The sequence below is a fragment of the Malus domestica genome, chromosome 15 (genome assembly GCF_042453785.1).
Source record: "Malus domestica chromosome 15, GDT2T_hap1".
Lineage (NCBI taxonomy): Eukaryota > Viridiplantae > Streptophyta > Magnoliopsida > Rosales > Rosaceae > Malus > Malus domestica.
Window position 1 is genome coordinate 41,405,445 of NC_091675.1, and position 16,036 is coordinate 41,421,480.

Sequence of the window (16,036 nt, forward strand, 5' to 3'; positions counted from 1 at the left end):
GTCTTGTGGTTAAGTACTTGATCTTTGATTATATCAAAGTCACTCCATCCGCGGGTGTCCACGGCATAGTCGGGGTTAAGCCACTTAGTCATGAAGGCAAGTGAATGTTCAACAAGGAATCTCTAATCCTCGTTATGAGAGGATGAATACTCTAAGATATGATTCAGGAATCTTCGGCCGAAGTATCGAGCGTAATAAAGGAAAGCATTCCTGTACGACTCAATTGAATCATATAACATGGAATAATCACATTAGGGGTTTGACATATTATATCCATACCCTAGTGATGTGATTGAGAGTATTGTTTTAGAGAATGATCGAATTGCATTGTAATTCCAACTGAATAGGTTCTCCGAACAACTTCTACATTAGCTTGGGTAGCCATGATATATGGTTAGATGTCACTCATGGCTTGTGAGTTCTTCTAGATGATTAAATGTAGTCATCAAAGAAGAAGGTGAATTAAAAGTAAGTTTTAATTCATTAAGTGATTGGATTAAATATAATCAATTGGATTGGTGCCAATCACCTCACTGCCTTACTAATTAGAACCTAAAACGATTGTTCACCAATACACTCTTGTAGTGAGTAACTAATGGATGATGAAAATAATTAATTGGATTAATTAAGTGTTGTGATTAATTAGAAAGTCTAAAGAAATCATAAAAGCGATATAAGATCGTTTTGGGCTTAAAGAAACGTTCGGGTTTAATTGGGCCCATTGGGCCTAAACCCATTGGGCTTTTATTCAAGCATTGGATGACTTGAAATAAATAAAAGCCCAAAAGCCCAAACAACACTAAGGGGGCCGGCCATATAGAGTGAAAAGGAGAGATAGGAAGTCAAGTTGTTGGCTAGGTTTCTTTGTGTTATAAAAGGAACTTTATAGTGAAAAAGTTTATTAGGGTTTTGTGTGTTGTTTTTCACAAAAGAAGAAACCATCTCTCTCTCTCAAAAACTCACACAAGGCCGGCCACCATAGGGGTGATTTAGCTAATCATCTTCTCATCCTTTTGGTTATTCCTTCATCCTTCTCACTACACTAGTGGGTGAGGATCTTTAGAGGTTTTCAATTTTGGAAACTTGAAGAGAACCTAGGAGCACTCATTCTAAACAAAGTGGAGGAGGCAAGGAAGGAGGCTAGGCTCAAGGAGTTCAAGGAGCAAAGGTCTTGGAGGTGGTCCATCCTTGGTCTAAGATCTAGATCAAGAGGTATAAAACTACTCCTAAACTTTGTTCTTATATGTATAAATTTGTTTTTGATGCATCTTTCATAAACCTATGCATCTTGAAGGGGATTTGCATGACTATTGCTTTGATATTATTTGTTAACTTGCTTCCGTTGCTTTCGTATGTAAATTTTGAATTGTATATGCATGCTAGTCATTAGAAATCCCACATGAAACCTCATAGAATTCCCTTCAAGTGGTATCAGAGCCAAAGGTTTATGTAAGATATGTCCTTTTGGATTTTATGCATATGGGTTTTAATTTTATGTATGACCTATTATTGCTTCATTCAAAGTATGTTTATCTTTTGTTTTTCAATGGTTGAAAAATGTAAATCAATAGTTGAAAAGATATGCATGCAAAAGTGTTTTGGATGCATGAATGAAGATTGAGTTTAGAACTAAAATTTGGGGTTTTTATTCCAAATGGGAGGGCACGGTTTTGGGGGTGGTTTTGGGTTGTGTTTGTGTTTTATTGTAAACCACTCTCACATCCTTTTAAAGCTAGAAAGAAGAGTTCTTGTCACTTTTGTTTTTGGGTTTGAAAAATCATCAAGAATGTACAAATCTTGAAATTGTGTTCATGATTTTGTTCTTGGTGTTCATGGTTTTGGTTTTGGTGAAAATGGTTTTGTTTTGTGTTCATACATTGTTTTGAGGTTTTGGATGATGCACATACCATCCATAGCCTTCCCAAAAATTTAATTCAATCCTAGACTTGACTAGGTGAATTTCCATCACCATTTTCTTAGTCCTTAAAGCAAAACCAAGTGACAAGCAAAATTTAATTTTTTCTTCATAATGTTGAATTAATGCATGTTGTGTAAGAAACCTCCCATCCCCATTAAGTGGCCGGCCTCCCTAGTGGATTAGCCGGCCTCCCTAGTGGATTTATCCACTTGTGGGGCTATTTTGTAATCTTTGAAAAGTTGATCTTTACTTTCAAGTATTTACGGTTTGACCCCTAACTTTTCATATTTGCATAATAGGCCCCATCCATATAAAAAGTTAAAATATTTTATTTTAATTTTATTGGTTGTTTAAACTCATAATATTATTATGCCCATATGCACTAAATCTAATTGTTTATGTTGCATTCCATATGATTATTTAATGTGATTAAGTAGTTAGAAAAATGGATGACTATGGACTTATGCCTTAAACGATAATTGAGCTATGAGATAAGGCGCTAAACTCAAATTGTTTGAACCTTGGGAATGTGTTTTAATTACTGTTTCAATTGGACCTTGTCACCTTGGACATTAATCTATCTCTCCCACTTAGTATGTGTAATTTGTAGGAATTTGTGCAAATCGGTTTGTAATTCTTATTACTTCTTAATCTCTTTTAGTTAGTTGATTCCCTCAAGTGCTAGACTAGAGTTTCTTTAACTATTGGTTAGGAGACATAACTAAAAGAGGGTTTTGACATGAGATTAAAGATTAAATGGGTCCAACGCCCTAATTAGCAATGAATGATTGTCTTTCATTTCTAATGGCTCAATGAAAATGTTTTAATTGGATTGAAAAGCACGTAATTAAATTGACACAACCTCCCCGAGTTCTTATTCAACAATGTTGGCTCGTTGTTGCAATAACCCAATAAGTCCATGGTCATCCAAGAGCCTAAGATAACTATAAAGTCCAATTTCAAAGGAATACAAAAACCGTAGTAGTAGTAGTTACTTCCAATATTTGAAAAATTCGTTTTTGATATTGATTTGTTTTTCTTAAAACAAATAGTGGGAGTATCATACGCTACTAAACTATAATGAATACAATTAGTAGTTATATATATCTCCAATATTTTGAAAAATGTTTTGATATTGATTTGTTTTATGAAAACAAATAGTGGGGATATCATATGCTACTAATTTCATTAACTTTGGACTAATAGTTATAATAGGACAATTTATTTGAATATGATTAAATAAATAAATAAAAAAATTGATGAGACCTTAAAATCCCTCAACCAACATACAATATTAAGTTGAAAGCGTAAGAGTGCTTTGAACACTTTTTCGTGGCCTTCCACCATGGTAGGCTCCAATCGTTTATGACTTGTACACTGCCTTCACCCTATCATGGGGGAGTGCAAAGTGCATGCTTATACTCAGGAGGAGTTTATTTAAAACATTTGATGAGGTGAAGGTAGGCAACGAGTGTGGCCAACATCGTATCATCGTGAGGTCATACTTGAACCCCTATCTAAACCGGCATGGTGGGTCAAAACTTAACTAAGAGAAAAGGTGCCAACATCGTATCATCGTGAGGCATTTTTCTCTAGAGGCCAAAAAGATGGGTAATCACAAGAGGTTGTTGTGAATGGGTACTTGTACCCTCTCATTATTATTTTTGCTAGCCGACATCGTATCATCGTGAGGTGGGCTTGGTAATAGTGAGCCTCCCGTAACCCGCTAGGAGCTTTCTTTGAAATCTCTCGGATTCCATCTTGAGGGATATGGAATTTGCCAAAAATGGTGGGTGGTGTCATTCGGTTTAAAGACCCGAATCGTTTGACTTAATCAACAATCAAACTAATTATTTTATTGTTTATGTATTTAGATATGGTTGGGAGCACACTCGCGAAAATACTCGACAAACATTGCCTAGAGGGGCACAATTTCCCATCATGGTTTCGTAATGTCAAGATTCTCCTAACCTTGGAGAAGATTGTTTACGTGCTAAACAAGGCTCCACCTCACATACCTCTTGGCCTCGATGCCACTGAGGATGAACGTGCTAAGTATGACAAGCACGTTGAGGATGATACACAAGCCAAGTGCTATCTGTTGGCTTCCATGAATGAGGAGCTACAGAAACAGCACGAGGGCATGGACAGTGCATCTTCCATCATACTCCATCTTACGGAGTTATATGGTGAAGGGACGCGCAACCGTCGCTTTAGCACTGTCAGTGAACTTATGAAGACCAAGATGGTCAAAGGGGCTCCAGTATATCAACATGTACTGAAGATGATAGGACTCATTGAACAATTGGAGAACCTAGGGACTCCACTTGACGGGGAATTGGCCCAGGACTTCATATTGGCTTCTCTTTCTGATTCATTCTCACAGTTCGTAATGAACTACAATATGAATAAGATGGATAATACTCTCTTTGAGTTACTAAACATGTTAGTAACTGCCGAGAAGACTATGAAGAAAGATAACGTTGTAGGGACTGCTGCAGTAGCCTACAACAAGCCATCATCTTCTAAGGCTAAGCCGCAAGGCAAAGGCAAAGGGAAGGAGAAGAAGTCTCCCACTCCTAAGCAGCAAGGAGGAGTGAGGAAAAAGAAGGCAAAGGAGCCCAAGGGAACTTGCCACCACTGTGGAAAGGAGGGGCATTGGAAGAGGAATTGCAGGTTATACCTTGCAACTCTTAAGGACAAGCCACAAGGTATGGTTTATGTTCTTATTGTCAATTCTAATTGTTAGATCTTCTAAAATTTATATTTGATATAAAGGGCTAATCACTTGTATAATTGTATATAGGTGGAGGAGCCAAGTAGAAGAGGAACAAGCAAAGAAAAGTGTGGAGAAGGGTTCGGCCACCATGTTTTTGCTTACTACTTAGGAAGTTTGTTAGGCATTTAAAGATAGTCTTTAAACTTTCTTATTTTGTTAAGAACTTATTAAGTGGCTTCATATGATGGAAGACCACTATTAGTGCCTAAATGTATGAAGGTATTTAATTAGTCTCTAAATGTATAGAGCTAATTCTTTTTGTATTAAACATTATGAATGTTTGAATTATCATATTAATGTAATGTGATGAATGCCTTCTAATATATTATTTCCTTAAAGTAGTGTTATGAATTGAATATTGTCTTGTTGTATCCTAGTAGAGATACAAGATTTATATATCACTTTAGTAATGTGATAACCAAACTTTGCACTTATCAAATATGGATAGATCTCACATGTTGGACATAGAAGGTTACAATGAATCTTTAGATTTGGTTCCAATTGTCTACCTAAGAGTTCTATATGAATTGACAAAAGTCTAGAGATTCCTTTCTTGAAGAAAAGGAAGATCACATTATAATGATATAAGTGATAAGAAAAACGTTTCTTATATGGTTATCACTTAAACACAATAATCAAGATCACTCTTGATTCAATTACTAGTTTTGAACAACTAATTGGGCATTCTCTAAATTGTTTTAAAATGTCAATTGTGTTAGTGATTAAACCAAGAAAGAAGTGTCTAAATCTATAAAATGTTTAAAGACTTTAGTCACTTAATAACGAGACATTAACTTAGTGAAGATTGAAACAAATGAGCTTGAAAGGTTTTAAAGCTAATACACAATGTCCTCTACCCGTATACTCCACGTTTATACATTTTGAATGTATGAAGTGATTTCTCATTAAAGTCATGAGAAATAGTGGGAGGTGTGAAAATGGATATAAACTCAAATATGATTGGTTTATAGTTGTCTAAAGAATAATAGTACTTGACTATTATTAAGAGTTTGTAATTTTAATTGTTAAAGGACTCAAGCTCTTTAAACGTTAAAATTCTATGTTGTGTAACATTCTAAAGAATAGTCTTTGAATGTTGGTTTCGTCAACCTAACATAAAATGGTTATATGTTGGGAGTTGTCCATCATTCTCTTTTATGAGAACAAGCTAAATAACAAAGCCCATGGACAAATTTGATGAAACAAAAGGGAATAGTTTCAAAATGAGTCACAACATATAGTTTAACAACAAGACAATCCAAATTCAACATCTTATGTAACTATAACACTCTATGTAGTTTTGATAAAGAATTATATCAACCACCTAGAAGTAATGGTTGAGTTTCTATATCCTTAGTAGGAGCCATGCTTCCACTAAAGACTTGGATAATTCTTATATGACTACAATAAAGGTCTTAGTATGACTAAAACTTGTAGTATGGTGTATGACACCATATAATTTAAATGAATAGACTTGACAAAGCAAGTCACACATTTCAAAAGGAATTACTTGAGAAGAAATTCTTTTGTGTATGATTCGTTTAAATAACTTGTGTTAGCTAGAGTTGTTGATAGTCTCAAAATAGGTGAGACATCATCAATAAGCTAATGGATCTTAATGATTGTCAATAGATCCAAGACAAGTTAGTGGGAGCAATATGCATTCAAATCAAGAAAATATAATCGTTAAGTTTTTGAATGAATGCTAAGTTACAACAAGGCCAGTGGGAGTGATGTCATAATTTGGGCAACAAGATATGAATAAAGTCTATTTGATAGACTTGATAGAACATAGATGTTACTCGAAAATTGACAAAACATGACACGGTCAATTTTAAAGTATAGACTTGAAATTGGACTTATTGATATAGCAAGGCTATCTCAAGAATGTTTAATAGGGAAATTAAATCTCAAATGTTGAAGATTTGAGAAAGTATTTTCTTAGGGGTGTGCTATCCACACACCTCAAATTACTTCTCACACACCCTTATTAATTTTTATCCGTTGATCTTCTTCAATTTATCCGATCCGACGGTCGAAAATTAGAAGGGTGTGTGAGAAGTAAAATGGGGTGTGTGGATATCACACCCCTTTTCTTATATGATAGAAAATCACTTTCATAACCCTTATAACGATATGTGTCATAAAATCACAAAAGGGACACATGTATGGACTTGTGAGATGATATCCAAAGGTGAAAAACCACATGGGTTGTCACTTTAAGATATTACTATATCCCAGGATCAGAACCAAAGCAACTGATAGAGTATTATTGCCTTTAAGAAAGGAACATCAGAGTGGGACTCTGGAAGAGTGCATTCACTTAGGTTATTAACCAAAGTGAAAATAACCCATTTTAACAAATGGAACTTCATAATGGATGAAGTACTAATCATATGAATGTATTGATAGTATTGTACTACAATGGTCTCAAGGTTGGAGCAAAGTTTGTATAAAGTATACAAACGAAATATATGACGATATATTGTTTTAGAAACTGCTTCAAAAGGTGTTTTGAATGGAAGGGGTTCTTTTAGAACCAATGATTGAATCCAAACCATAAGGTCGTTAGTAGGATACTACGACGTAATGGGGCAATAGCTCAAGCTATGGAATCAAGGTCTCATCAAAGTATTCGAACACAAGAAAGAGACATCATCAAATGTTTTAGAAACATTTGATAAGTAAATCCCTTTTATAAATTAAAAGGATTAATACATAACCAAGTTAACCTACGAGCATAAGCTCTCTCAACTAGCATGTATAAGATACACTAGTGATTGACTTTAGTGCAAGTGGGAGATTGTTGGAAATATGCCCTAAAAGTCAATCTTTGGAAGAAACCTTTCAGGACAATAAATGGATGTATAGATGACTCTTATACATCAAATGGCAAAGATACTATTTAGGACTATCTATATAAACGATATATGTCCTAAATGATGAATCCATGGACAATGGATCGATTGAAGAAGTAATCTAATGATGTTAGACTACAGAGACCTTCTTCACATAACCATCATGTCCAAAAGGTTCCTGGTCATAAGATTGTCGGAGGGATACTGACAATGCATAGACTGGTACATACTATGTCCGCTTCAATTAGAAGGATGGAAAGTCTCATCCCATTCGTGTAGTGACACTAAGACAAGTATGTAGGTGCTCATTAAGGGAATGAGTTCACTGAACACAATCGAACGAGAGTACTTGCATGGAGGTCTACTCACATGTCAAGCAAGTAACTCTAATAGTTGGAATAGTGTAAGTAGTCCTTTGACCTGAGGCATCATCGTTGTCTTGTGGTTAAGTACTTGATCTTTGATTATGTCAAAGTCACTCCATCCGCGGGTGTCCACGGCATAGTCGGGGTTAAGCCACTTAGTCATGAAGGCAAGTGAATGTTCAACAAGGAATCTCTAATCCTCGTTATGAGAGGATGAATACTCTAAGATATGATTCAGGAATCTTCGGCCGAAGTATCGAGCGTAATAAAGGAAAGCGTTCCTATACGACTCAATTGAATCATATAACATGGAATAATCACATTAGGGGTTTGACATATTATATCCATACCCTAGTGATGTGATTGAGAGTATTGTTTTAGAGAAGGATCGAATTGCATTGTAATTCCAACTGAATAGGTTCTCCGAACAACTTCTACATTAGCTTGGGTAGCCATGATATATGGTTAGATGTCACTCATGGCTTGTGAGTTCTTCTAGATGATTAAATGTAGTCATCAAAGAAGAAGGTGAATTAAAAGTAAGTTTTAATTCACTAAGTGATTGGATTAAATATAATCAATTGGATTGGTGCCAATCACCTCACTGCCTTGCTAATTAGAACCTAAAACGATTGTTCACCAATACACTCTTGTAGTGAGTAACTAATGGATGATGAAAATAATTAATTGGATTAATTAAGTGTTGTGATTAATTAGAAAGTCTAAAGAAATCATAAAAGCGATATAAGATCGTTTTGGGCTTAAAGAAACGTTCGGGTTTAATTGGGCCCATTGGGCCTAAACCCATTGGGCTTTTATTCAAGCATTGGATGACTTGAAATAAATAAAAGCCCAAAAGCCCAAACAACACTAAGGGGGCCGGCCATATAGAGTGAAAAGGAGAGATAGGAAGTCAAGTTGTTGGCTAGGTTTCTTTGTGTTATAAAAGGAACTTTATAGTGAAAAAGTTTATTAGGGTTTTGTGTGTTGTTTTTTCACAAAAGAAGAAACCATCTCTCTCTCTAAAAAACTCACACAAGGCCGGCCACCATAGGGGTGATTTAGCTAATCATCTTCTCACACTTTTGGTTATTCCTTCATCCTTCTCACTACACTAGTGGGTGAGGATCTTTAGAGGTTTTCAATTTTGGAAACTTGAAGAGAACCTAGGAGCACTCATTCTAAACAAAGTGGAGGAGGCAAGGAAGGAGGCTAGGCTCAAGGAGTTCAAGGAGCAAAGGTCTTGGAGGTGGTCCATCCTTGGTCTAAGATCTAGATCAAGAGGTATAAAACTACTCCTAAACTTTGTTCTTATATGTATAAATTTGTTTTTGATGCATCTTACATAAACCTATGCATCTTGAAGGGGATATGCATGACTATTGCTTTGATATTATTTGTTAACTTGCTTCCGTTGCTTTCATATGTAAATTTTGAATTGTATATGCATGCTAGTCATTAGAAATCCCACATGAAATCTCATAGAATTCCCTTCACTTGCCATATTGCTTTGAGATCGGCATAGTACACACCAATAGGACGACCTTCCTGACGGAGTCGAAATGACTTTACCTTCAACTCATAAATCTGAGAAATATCAGAACCAGCATAACATGTCTGAGCAACTTCTTCCCATACTTCTTTAGTTGTACGAAGATGGATGAAAAACCTGATGATGGTAGGATCCATGGAATTAATCAACCACCTTTTCACAATTGCATTCCCAGTTTCCCTAGTCTCATACTCAACACTTTCTTCCTAGGGTTCCTTGATACTCCCTGTCACGAACCCCTTCTTATCACGCCTAATGATATGCATCTCCAATACTTTGGACCAAAGAGGATAATTTGATCCATTGAGTCTTATGGTATTCGGTACGTTTGAAGCATCATTATGTATCACTATAAGGCTCACAATTGAATTGTTGGTGGTCGTACGTGAATCACCCTCCAACTTCAGCCGTGGGTTTTCTTCGACACTAGCCATCGTGATAGCACACACAAGTAGCAAAGAACACAACAGTAATCTCGGCTTGCTGTAGGATGAAGCGAAGAACAAAAGACTTGCTGTTTTTTTGCACGACAGTAGCAACATGGTGGGAATTTTTTTCTAGGGTTACAACTCAGCTCGTATGCCAAATGGAATTTTACGGCTTAATTTTCATGTATTCCATAATTCTGAATGTAAGTACATACAATCCTTATTACATAAGGAAACAATAAAGGACACAAATATATCATTCCTAAAACATGACTCTAATATTTACATTCCCTTTCTCCTAAATATTGATTCACGCCAATAAATTCATATACAAAAGTAAATAGAAAAAAAGCCTAAAATCCAAAGCACGAATTTCATAGATTTGATCCACTTCATCAATTTCATCCTTGAGCTTCTTCCATGGCGTCTTCTAAACCTCATTGATACTCAGGCTCAACTTCTGCTAGCCTACCCTTAACAAACTTTGTTCTAGAAATTCTTTCTGGCAGCTCATGTGCAACCACTCCTTTCCGAACTCCGTCACTACCATCCACTTCACGATCTCATGAAGGCCGTTGATGGTTCTAAAAGGAATCGTGTCAATCACAATGTTATGGTCGCTGATCGATTGATTTGTTGGGCTCTGGTGCTACTCGCCATCACTAATGACCGCTTCTTCATTGGAGAGAAAAAGGGGAGATATGGGAGGAGAGAAGGACAAGAGAGAGTGAAGAGAGAGATGAAAGAAAGCCAGGAAAGAAGAGAGTATATAAGGAAGAGAGAGAGAGAGAGAGAGAGAGGCAAATGGAAGGAAAATAATAAATTGAAACGACAGAAGGATAAAATAATTACTTTTTGACTAACCTAACCCATGTGGCATGCTTTATTGACCTATGTATAATTATTATAAATTTTTTTATTATTATGTCGAAAATAAAGCCGGACAATTTTTATATCGCTAAATTATTAAAAATTATATTGACCTTTGGCTAAATAACCTTTATTATAGAGTAGTGTTATCCACACACCATTTTTACTTCTCGCACCTCTCTCAATTTTTAACCGTTAGATCAAATGAATTAAAGAAGATCAATAGGCAAAAATTAACAAGGATGTGTGAGAGGTAGAAATGAGTGTGAATAGCACTATCCTCATTACAATGGCACCGTTACTGTTGGTTGAAAACGTAAAACTCCATCTCGTATGATCCTTGTACTTATAAATACGGGATCAGAATGTGAAAGTTTGAGAAGAAGGTTCATATGCCGAAGAGTTGGCTGCAACAGCTGCAACAATTGAGCTTAGAAACTTGGTTGAACAAGTAACCAAGCCCCTTTATCAAATGCTGCTGCTAAGGAGGTTCAGTGCCGATCATATTGTCAGAGATCTACTTCATATGATTTCAAGAGAAATAGCTTAAATGGTCCTCGAGGCCAGGAAAGGCCAGATGTAGTTTTGGCTGCCCAAGAGATGCTTCTCTACGGAAAAAGAAGCGTCTGAGACAGATCAGACAACATGATTTACAGAAGAATGTTGGACAAAGTAAAACAACGTCGAGTTGATTTGGACAACGAGCTGACAAACATGAAATCGAGAAAATTCTGGAGATGTATCACTTGACATAATGGCTGGCGATTCAGACGTTATGTTCAAAGACGATGAAATCTGCAAAAACCTGAACGAGATGAGATGAGATAGGTACATTACAAGATTTAAACCAGCATCCTTCTCAAATCCAGGAAGAGCTTTGGAAACGATAGCAGACGAGATGCACCTTTCTTGTAACTCAAGATTCATGCAACTAGTTGTCAGTGGAGATGGATCAGGGGTGTAGCTATACATGAATAGAATCTATATAACGGATATCTGTATTATCGGGTACAAGGGCTACATCATGTAACTTTGTAGGTTCTACGACATACAAAACTAACCTCTCTTTTTCTTCTCTGCTGGAGTAACAGACAAAATAACTGTTGTAAAACTCCTAGGAGCATATAAGTTGTATGTATCGGCTACATGAACTTGTACAAAGCTATTTCCCTTTCTACGCTGTCAGTCTCTGGACTTGAAGCCTTCACTGTGTACCACCTTATTGATCAAAAGCAGGACAATGCTGTTCCAGGATACCCAAATTGGCTACAAAAGGCTGATAAATACCGTCACAAAGTTCACGATCCACTCTGAAAAAAGAGTTTTCCAATGAGAAAACCCTCACCACATACATTAAACGAAAAACAAATTTATTAAACAACAGGTCACGACTTTGAAAGTCTTTTGCAATTTGTAGGAGCCCATCCAATTCTCTGGTTCTCGTTATCATATATCACCATTTTATCTTGCATAGTAATATCTGTAAATAGGAAACAAAAGATAAGATGTTGAACGCAGAACAAAAAGAAAAGGCCAAATTGCACCAATACTCCGTGCAGTTTACTCGGATTTTCCAATTCGTCCCTATAGTATGTTTTGTTAATTTTTCATCTTTGGGGTTTCGTTTCAATTTCACTTTAGTCCAATCTGTCAACAAAATGGAAGGACTTTTGCCTCATTTGACGGATTGAACTTACGGTGGCGGCAAAATGAAACTACAAGGACAAAAATGCAACAAAAGAAACTACATGGATGAAAGTGGAAAAATCCAAATAAACTAAAGGGACCAATAGTAAAATTCAGCAAAAAAAAAAAAAAAAAAAGACAGAAGGTATTTGTTTTGTTAGTATTAGCTACCTCCAATGATATTCATACTTCCCAGTCCCACTTCAGTGCCATTCAAAATCCCCAAGCATACATTGCCATGTTTCTGATGACGAAGAAATTGTTAAATGTTCCATTTCAAGTAATTTTTTCTCAATTACTAAGCGAAAGAAAAAAAAAAAACAAAAGGAAAATAGGGTGCTCACTGTAACTATAAGATAAGCATCGGGGGATAACTGCAGCTGAACATTCTTAGCTTTAGTAAAGCTCTGTGCCAAGGGCTTGAAAAAGTTCTTTGCGTCGCCAACAGATTTGAAAGGTTTGCTACCTTTCCAGCAAATTGGGAGGGATTGATCCTCAGTTGCATACTTCAGAGGCTTCCCATTTAAATCATTTCGCACCTGATTGCATGAATTGATGGTTAGTTTTATGTAAGTCATTAACAAGTAACTAAACTAAGAACGGTCTCCTTTGTTTCTTTCTCACCAGATTAATGAGTGCCTTGTAAGCTTGTGAATTGAAATAAGTGTAAGAGCTCCCACTATCAAAAACCATGTTAAGGCCCTTTACACCGGTAGACTTTCCATTAAAGACAAGTTCCGCTGGTCCAGATGAGTAGTGATCTCTATGAAATTGACAAAGATGGATTATACACAAATTGAAATGGTATGTGATCATTCAAAAGAACGACTAATCCTATATGAGAAGGTAAATAGGATTTACTAAGAGCACTCACTGGAATGAATTGTGCAACATTGGTGTCCACATGACTCCAGAAGAAGGGACAAGATCATCCCCAAAGAAAAGAAATCCTCCGCCTTGCCCACTTAGACAGTGACCCACAACATTTCGCGTTAAACCTAGGTGACTTAGTTGTGATACAATGCTGGCCTTTCCATTAGCAAGGCCAATGACTCCTGAGGTGGCAGGTGTGTTTAAACCATTAATTTTTTGATCATATCCACACCTACGGACAACAGGAAAAAAAAACAGATTATAAGACCTTAACTCAGAAATACATAAGGTGCCAGTATAGTAGCAAGTAATTGACTTAACATGTTATAGGCATTCAATTTCAACCTTGACACATTAGATTTATTTATTTGGGCATTTCAACACCAAACAACCTGAAGTTTATAAATGGGATACATAACGAAATTTCAAAATTAAAATATATAAAGGAAAAAACATGATCATAACCAGAAGAAAATGTTCAGTATAAAAATTCTATAATAATGCTAATTGATATACAAATCAAGCACTGAATACGCACCCAAAGGCCAAACGAGGAATGAGTTGAGAGCCATTGGTGAATTTCAGGGGGAAGTAGTCATTGACCAGCACACCAAGAGATGACCCGTGATCAGCATATTCGACCTCATAGTCGCATTGATCATCTGGGGTCTTGCATGGGTAGCTTGCTGGAGAGTGGAATGCAACACAAAGAGGGTGTCCACATCCCAGAAGATTGTTGCTGGGTTTATAAAGATGCTCACGGGGCTGCAAATGCGCGCACATACACACAAACGCATGGTGAGAACAGTCATTAGAATGTTAGTCTCACGGTTTCAGTATCCAATAAAGTTTTACCTTGGTACAACCAGTACAAGGAGCATCACATTGGACCCAGGTAAGGTCACTGCCAGTATCAATATCGAGGTCGAAACGCTTGGCTGGGTGGCCTATGGTGATGGACACAGAGTAGTAACTGTGGAGTGAAAAGTACAATCAAATCTTGAAACCGTTCACACGCATCAAAAAAAAAAAAAAAAAAAAACAGATAAAAATGGAGGCAAAAGAAAACACAGAAAACCAATTCATGGCATCCAAGTCCAACAAATCTTACCCTAAGAGATTACTGTAAAGCATTAAATTAGGGAATTGTAATTGGCACTCCAAAAATCTCATTTTGCACTTCAAACTTTCTATAATAAGAAAGAAAAATAGACTTGTAAGGAGTGTAGAATGAGGTTTCTTGAGTCCTATTAACAGTTCCATTAATTGAACTTTTTTGAACAAAAGATACATGCAGGATGCAATAAGTGGAAGTAATAAAAGAGATTGAAAATTTTTAGTACAAAATTAGATAAAGAAAAGAAAATGAAAAGGGATTGGCAAATTTTCACCTTTTCTGCAATGATAACTTTAACTTTTGAGTGAGAGAGAAAGTTCAGGCAACAAAAACAACAAGTCAGAAATTGGAGAAAAGGGCATTCAAAGGACAAGCAGAGAGACTGAGTCAAAATATGAATCAGTAGATTATGCCAACGGCTCATCAAACCAAGAAAAACCCAAAAAAAACCCAATATCCAAATGGATAACATATATCCAAGAACTTGTAAGGATTTGAAAAATACAGAGTTAATAACCTACTTGGTGAATATATGAAGGATTAACCATTAATCCGAATTAATCAACCCCAACAACCAATAAGAGAAATTGAACCAACAAAACCAAGACAACCACACTAAAAATCTGATAAATGCAATGAATTAAATAACTAAAAAAGCTTAAAAGGAACAAGATTTGAAAGCCTAACAAGAAACAAACCAAACGAGGGTGCGAAAAACAAATCATACCCAAGAGGATAAACGTTTCCGTGAAGGGGAAATACAGCGGAAGAACCAAATTTCTGCAACTGGGCCGACTTTCTATAGGTTGGGGACTGATTGGCTGCCGAGAAAACACATGGAATAGTTGCGGACAGAACCAGAAGGAAGAAGACCGTCAATGGGAGCAGTCTGTTGGTTTTCTTCTCAGCACCCATCAGAATCTGTCCTCTTTCTCTTCCAATCGGTGGGTTACGATCGAAATTCCAGAAAAGGGTTCGAAGGTTTTGGATCAGAGAAACGCAGGAATTCAAGAAAAAAGGAAATGGCCCTTGAGAGCTTCGAGTCTCAGGTCTACAAGTCTTAAAGTCTACTGGCGTGTCAGCGTTGGAAATCGGGTGTTTGGAAGTTTCAGAGAGAGCGAGAGAGAGAAACACCCGCGTCGAAAACGCGGTAGATGCGAAAATGTCCAAGTTACCCATTACATGTTAATGTGACTCGTAGTTTCCAAAGGGCAAATTGGTCATTGGAATTTTTTTTGGTCAATATCCGAAGACTGTTAGTTTTTTTATGAGTTTCGACTCCATACCAAGTTGAAGGCGGAGATCCTAACCACGACGGGAAAATTCAACTTGTCTTTCCCTTTGTTTTAATTTGTCATTTGATATTTTAGTCTTTTAGTTATGAGATTGATGGAAAAAAAGAAGATAGGTCAGTGGGTATAACAGCTCTATATTAGATTCATTTACCTGTTGTCTGTTGATTTTCAGTTTGAGAATTGTTAGTAGCTGTTTAAAAGGTCATCAATATTTCTTTTTCTTTTTTTGTCTCTAGTGGATCGTGACTTTCTTACCGTGTTTTTATTTTAAATGTTGTTGAAAGTAATACTATTT

General features: G+C 36.4%; 1 protein-coding gene across 3 annotated transcripts; it reads right to left on the reverse strand.

The window, feature by feature from the left end:
* Positions 1 to 11,752: 11,752 nt before the first annotated feature.
* LOC114821390 (aspartic proteinase Asp1-like) lies at positions 11,753 to 15,640 on the reverse strand. 3 transcript variants are annotated; one of them, XM_070813405.1, is made up of 9 exons: positions 15,174 to 15,640; positions 14,185 to 14,302; positions 13,868 to 14,094; positions 13,331 to 13,561; positions 13,081 to 13,219; positions 12,801 to 12,995; positions 12,628 to 12,700; positions 12,163 to 12,250; positions 11,753 to 12,080 (listed from the first exon to the last, which is right to left on the reverse strand). In XM_070813405.1, exons 1-9 carry the CDS (start codon positions 15,623 to 15,625, stop codon positions 11,990 to 11,992), a joined length of 1,614 nt encoding a protein of 537 aa, XP_070669506.1. In that variant the 5' UTR covers positions 15,626 to 15,640; the 3' UTR covers positions 11,753 to 11,989. The 3 variants fall into 3 exon arrangements, with proteins under 3 accessions (XP_070669506.1, XP_070669508.1, XP_070669507.1); XM_070813406.1 differs by having other exon boundaries at positions 12,055 to 12,250; XM_070813407.1 differs by lacking the exons at positions 13,868 to 14,094; positions 14,185 to 14,302.
* Positions 15,641 to 16,036: the final 396 nt, after the last annotated feature.

Coding starts and splice junctions, on each gene's coding strand:
- LOC114821390 (XM_070813405.1), bottom strand. CDS start 15,625: ATGGGTAACTTGGACATTTTCGCATCTACCGCGTTTTCGACGCGGGTG. Junction 14,095..14,184: donor CTTGTACTGGTTGTACCAAG/GTAAAACTTTAT, acceptor GCGCATTTGCAG/CCCCGTGAGCATCTTTATAA. Junction 12,996..13,080: donor ACAAGGCACTCATTAATCTG/GTGAGAAAGAAA, acceptor TCATGCAATCAG/GTGCGAAATGATTTAAATGG.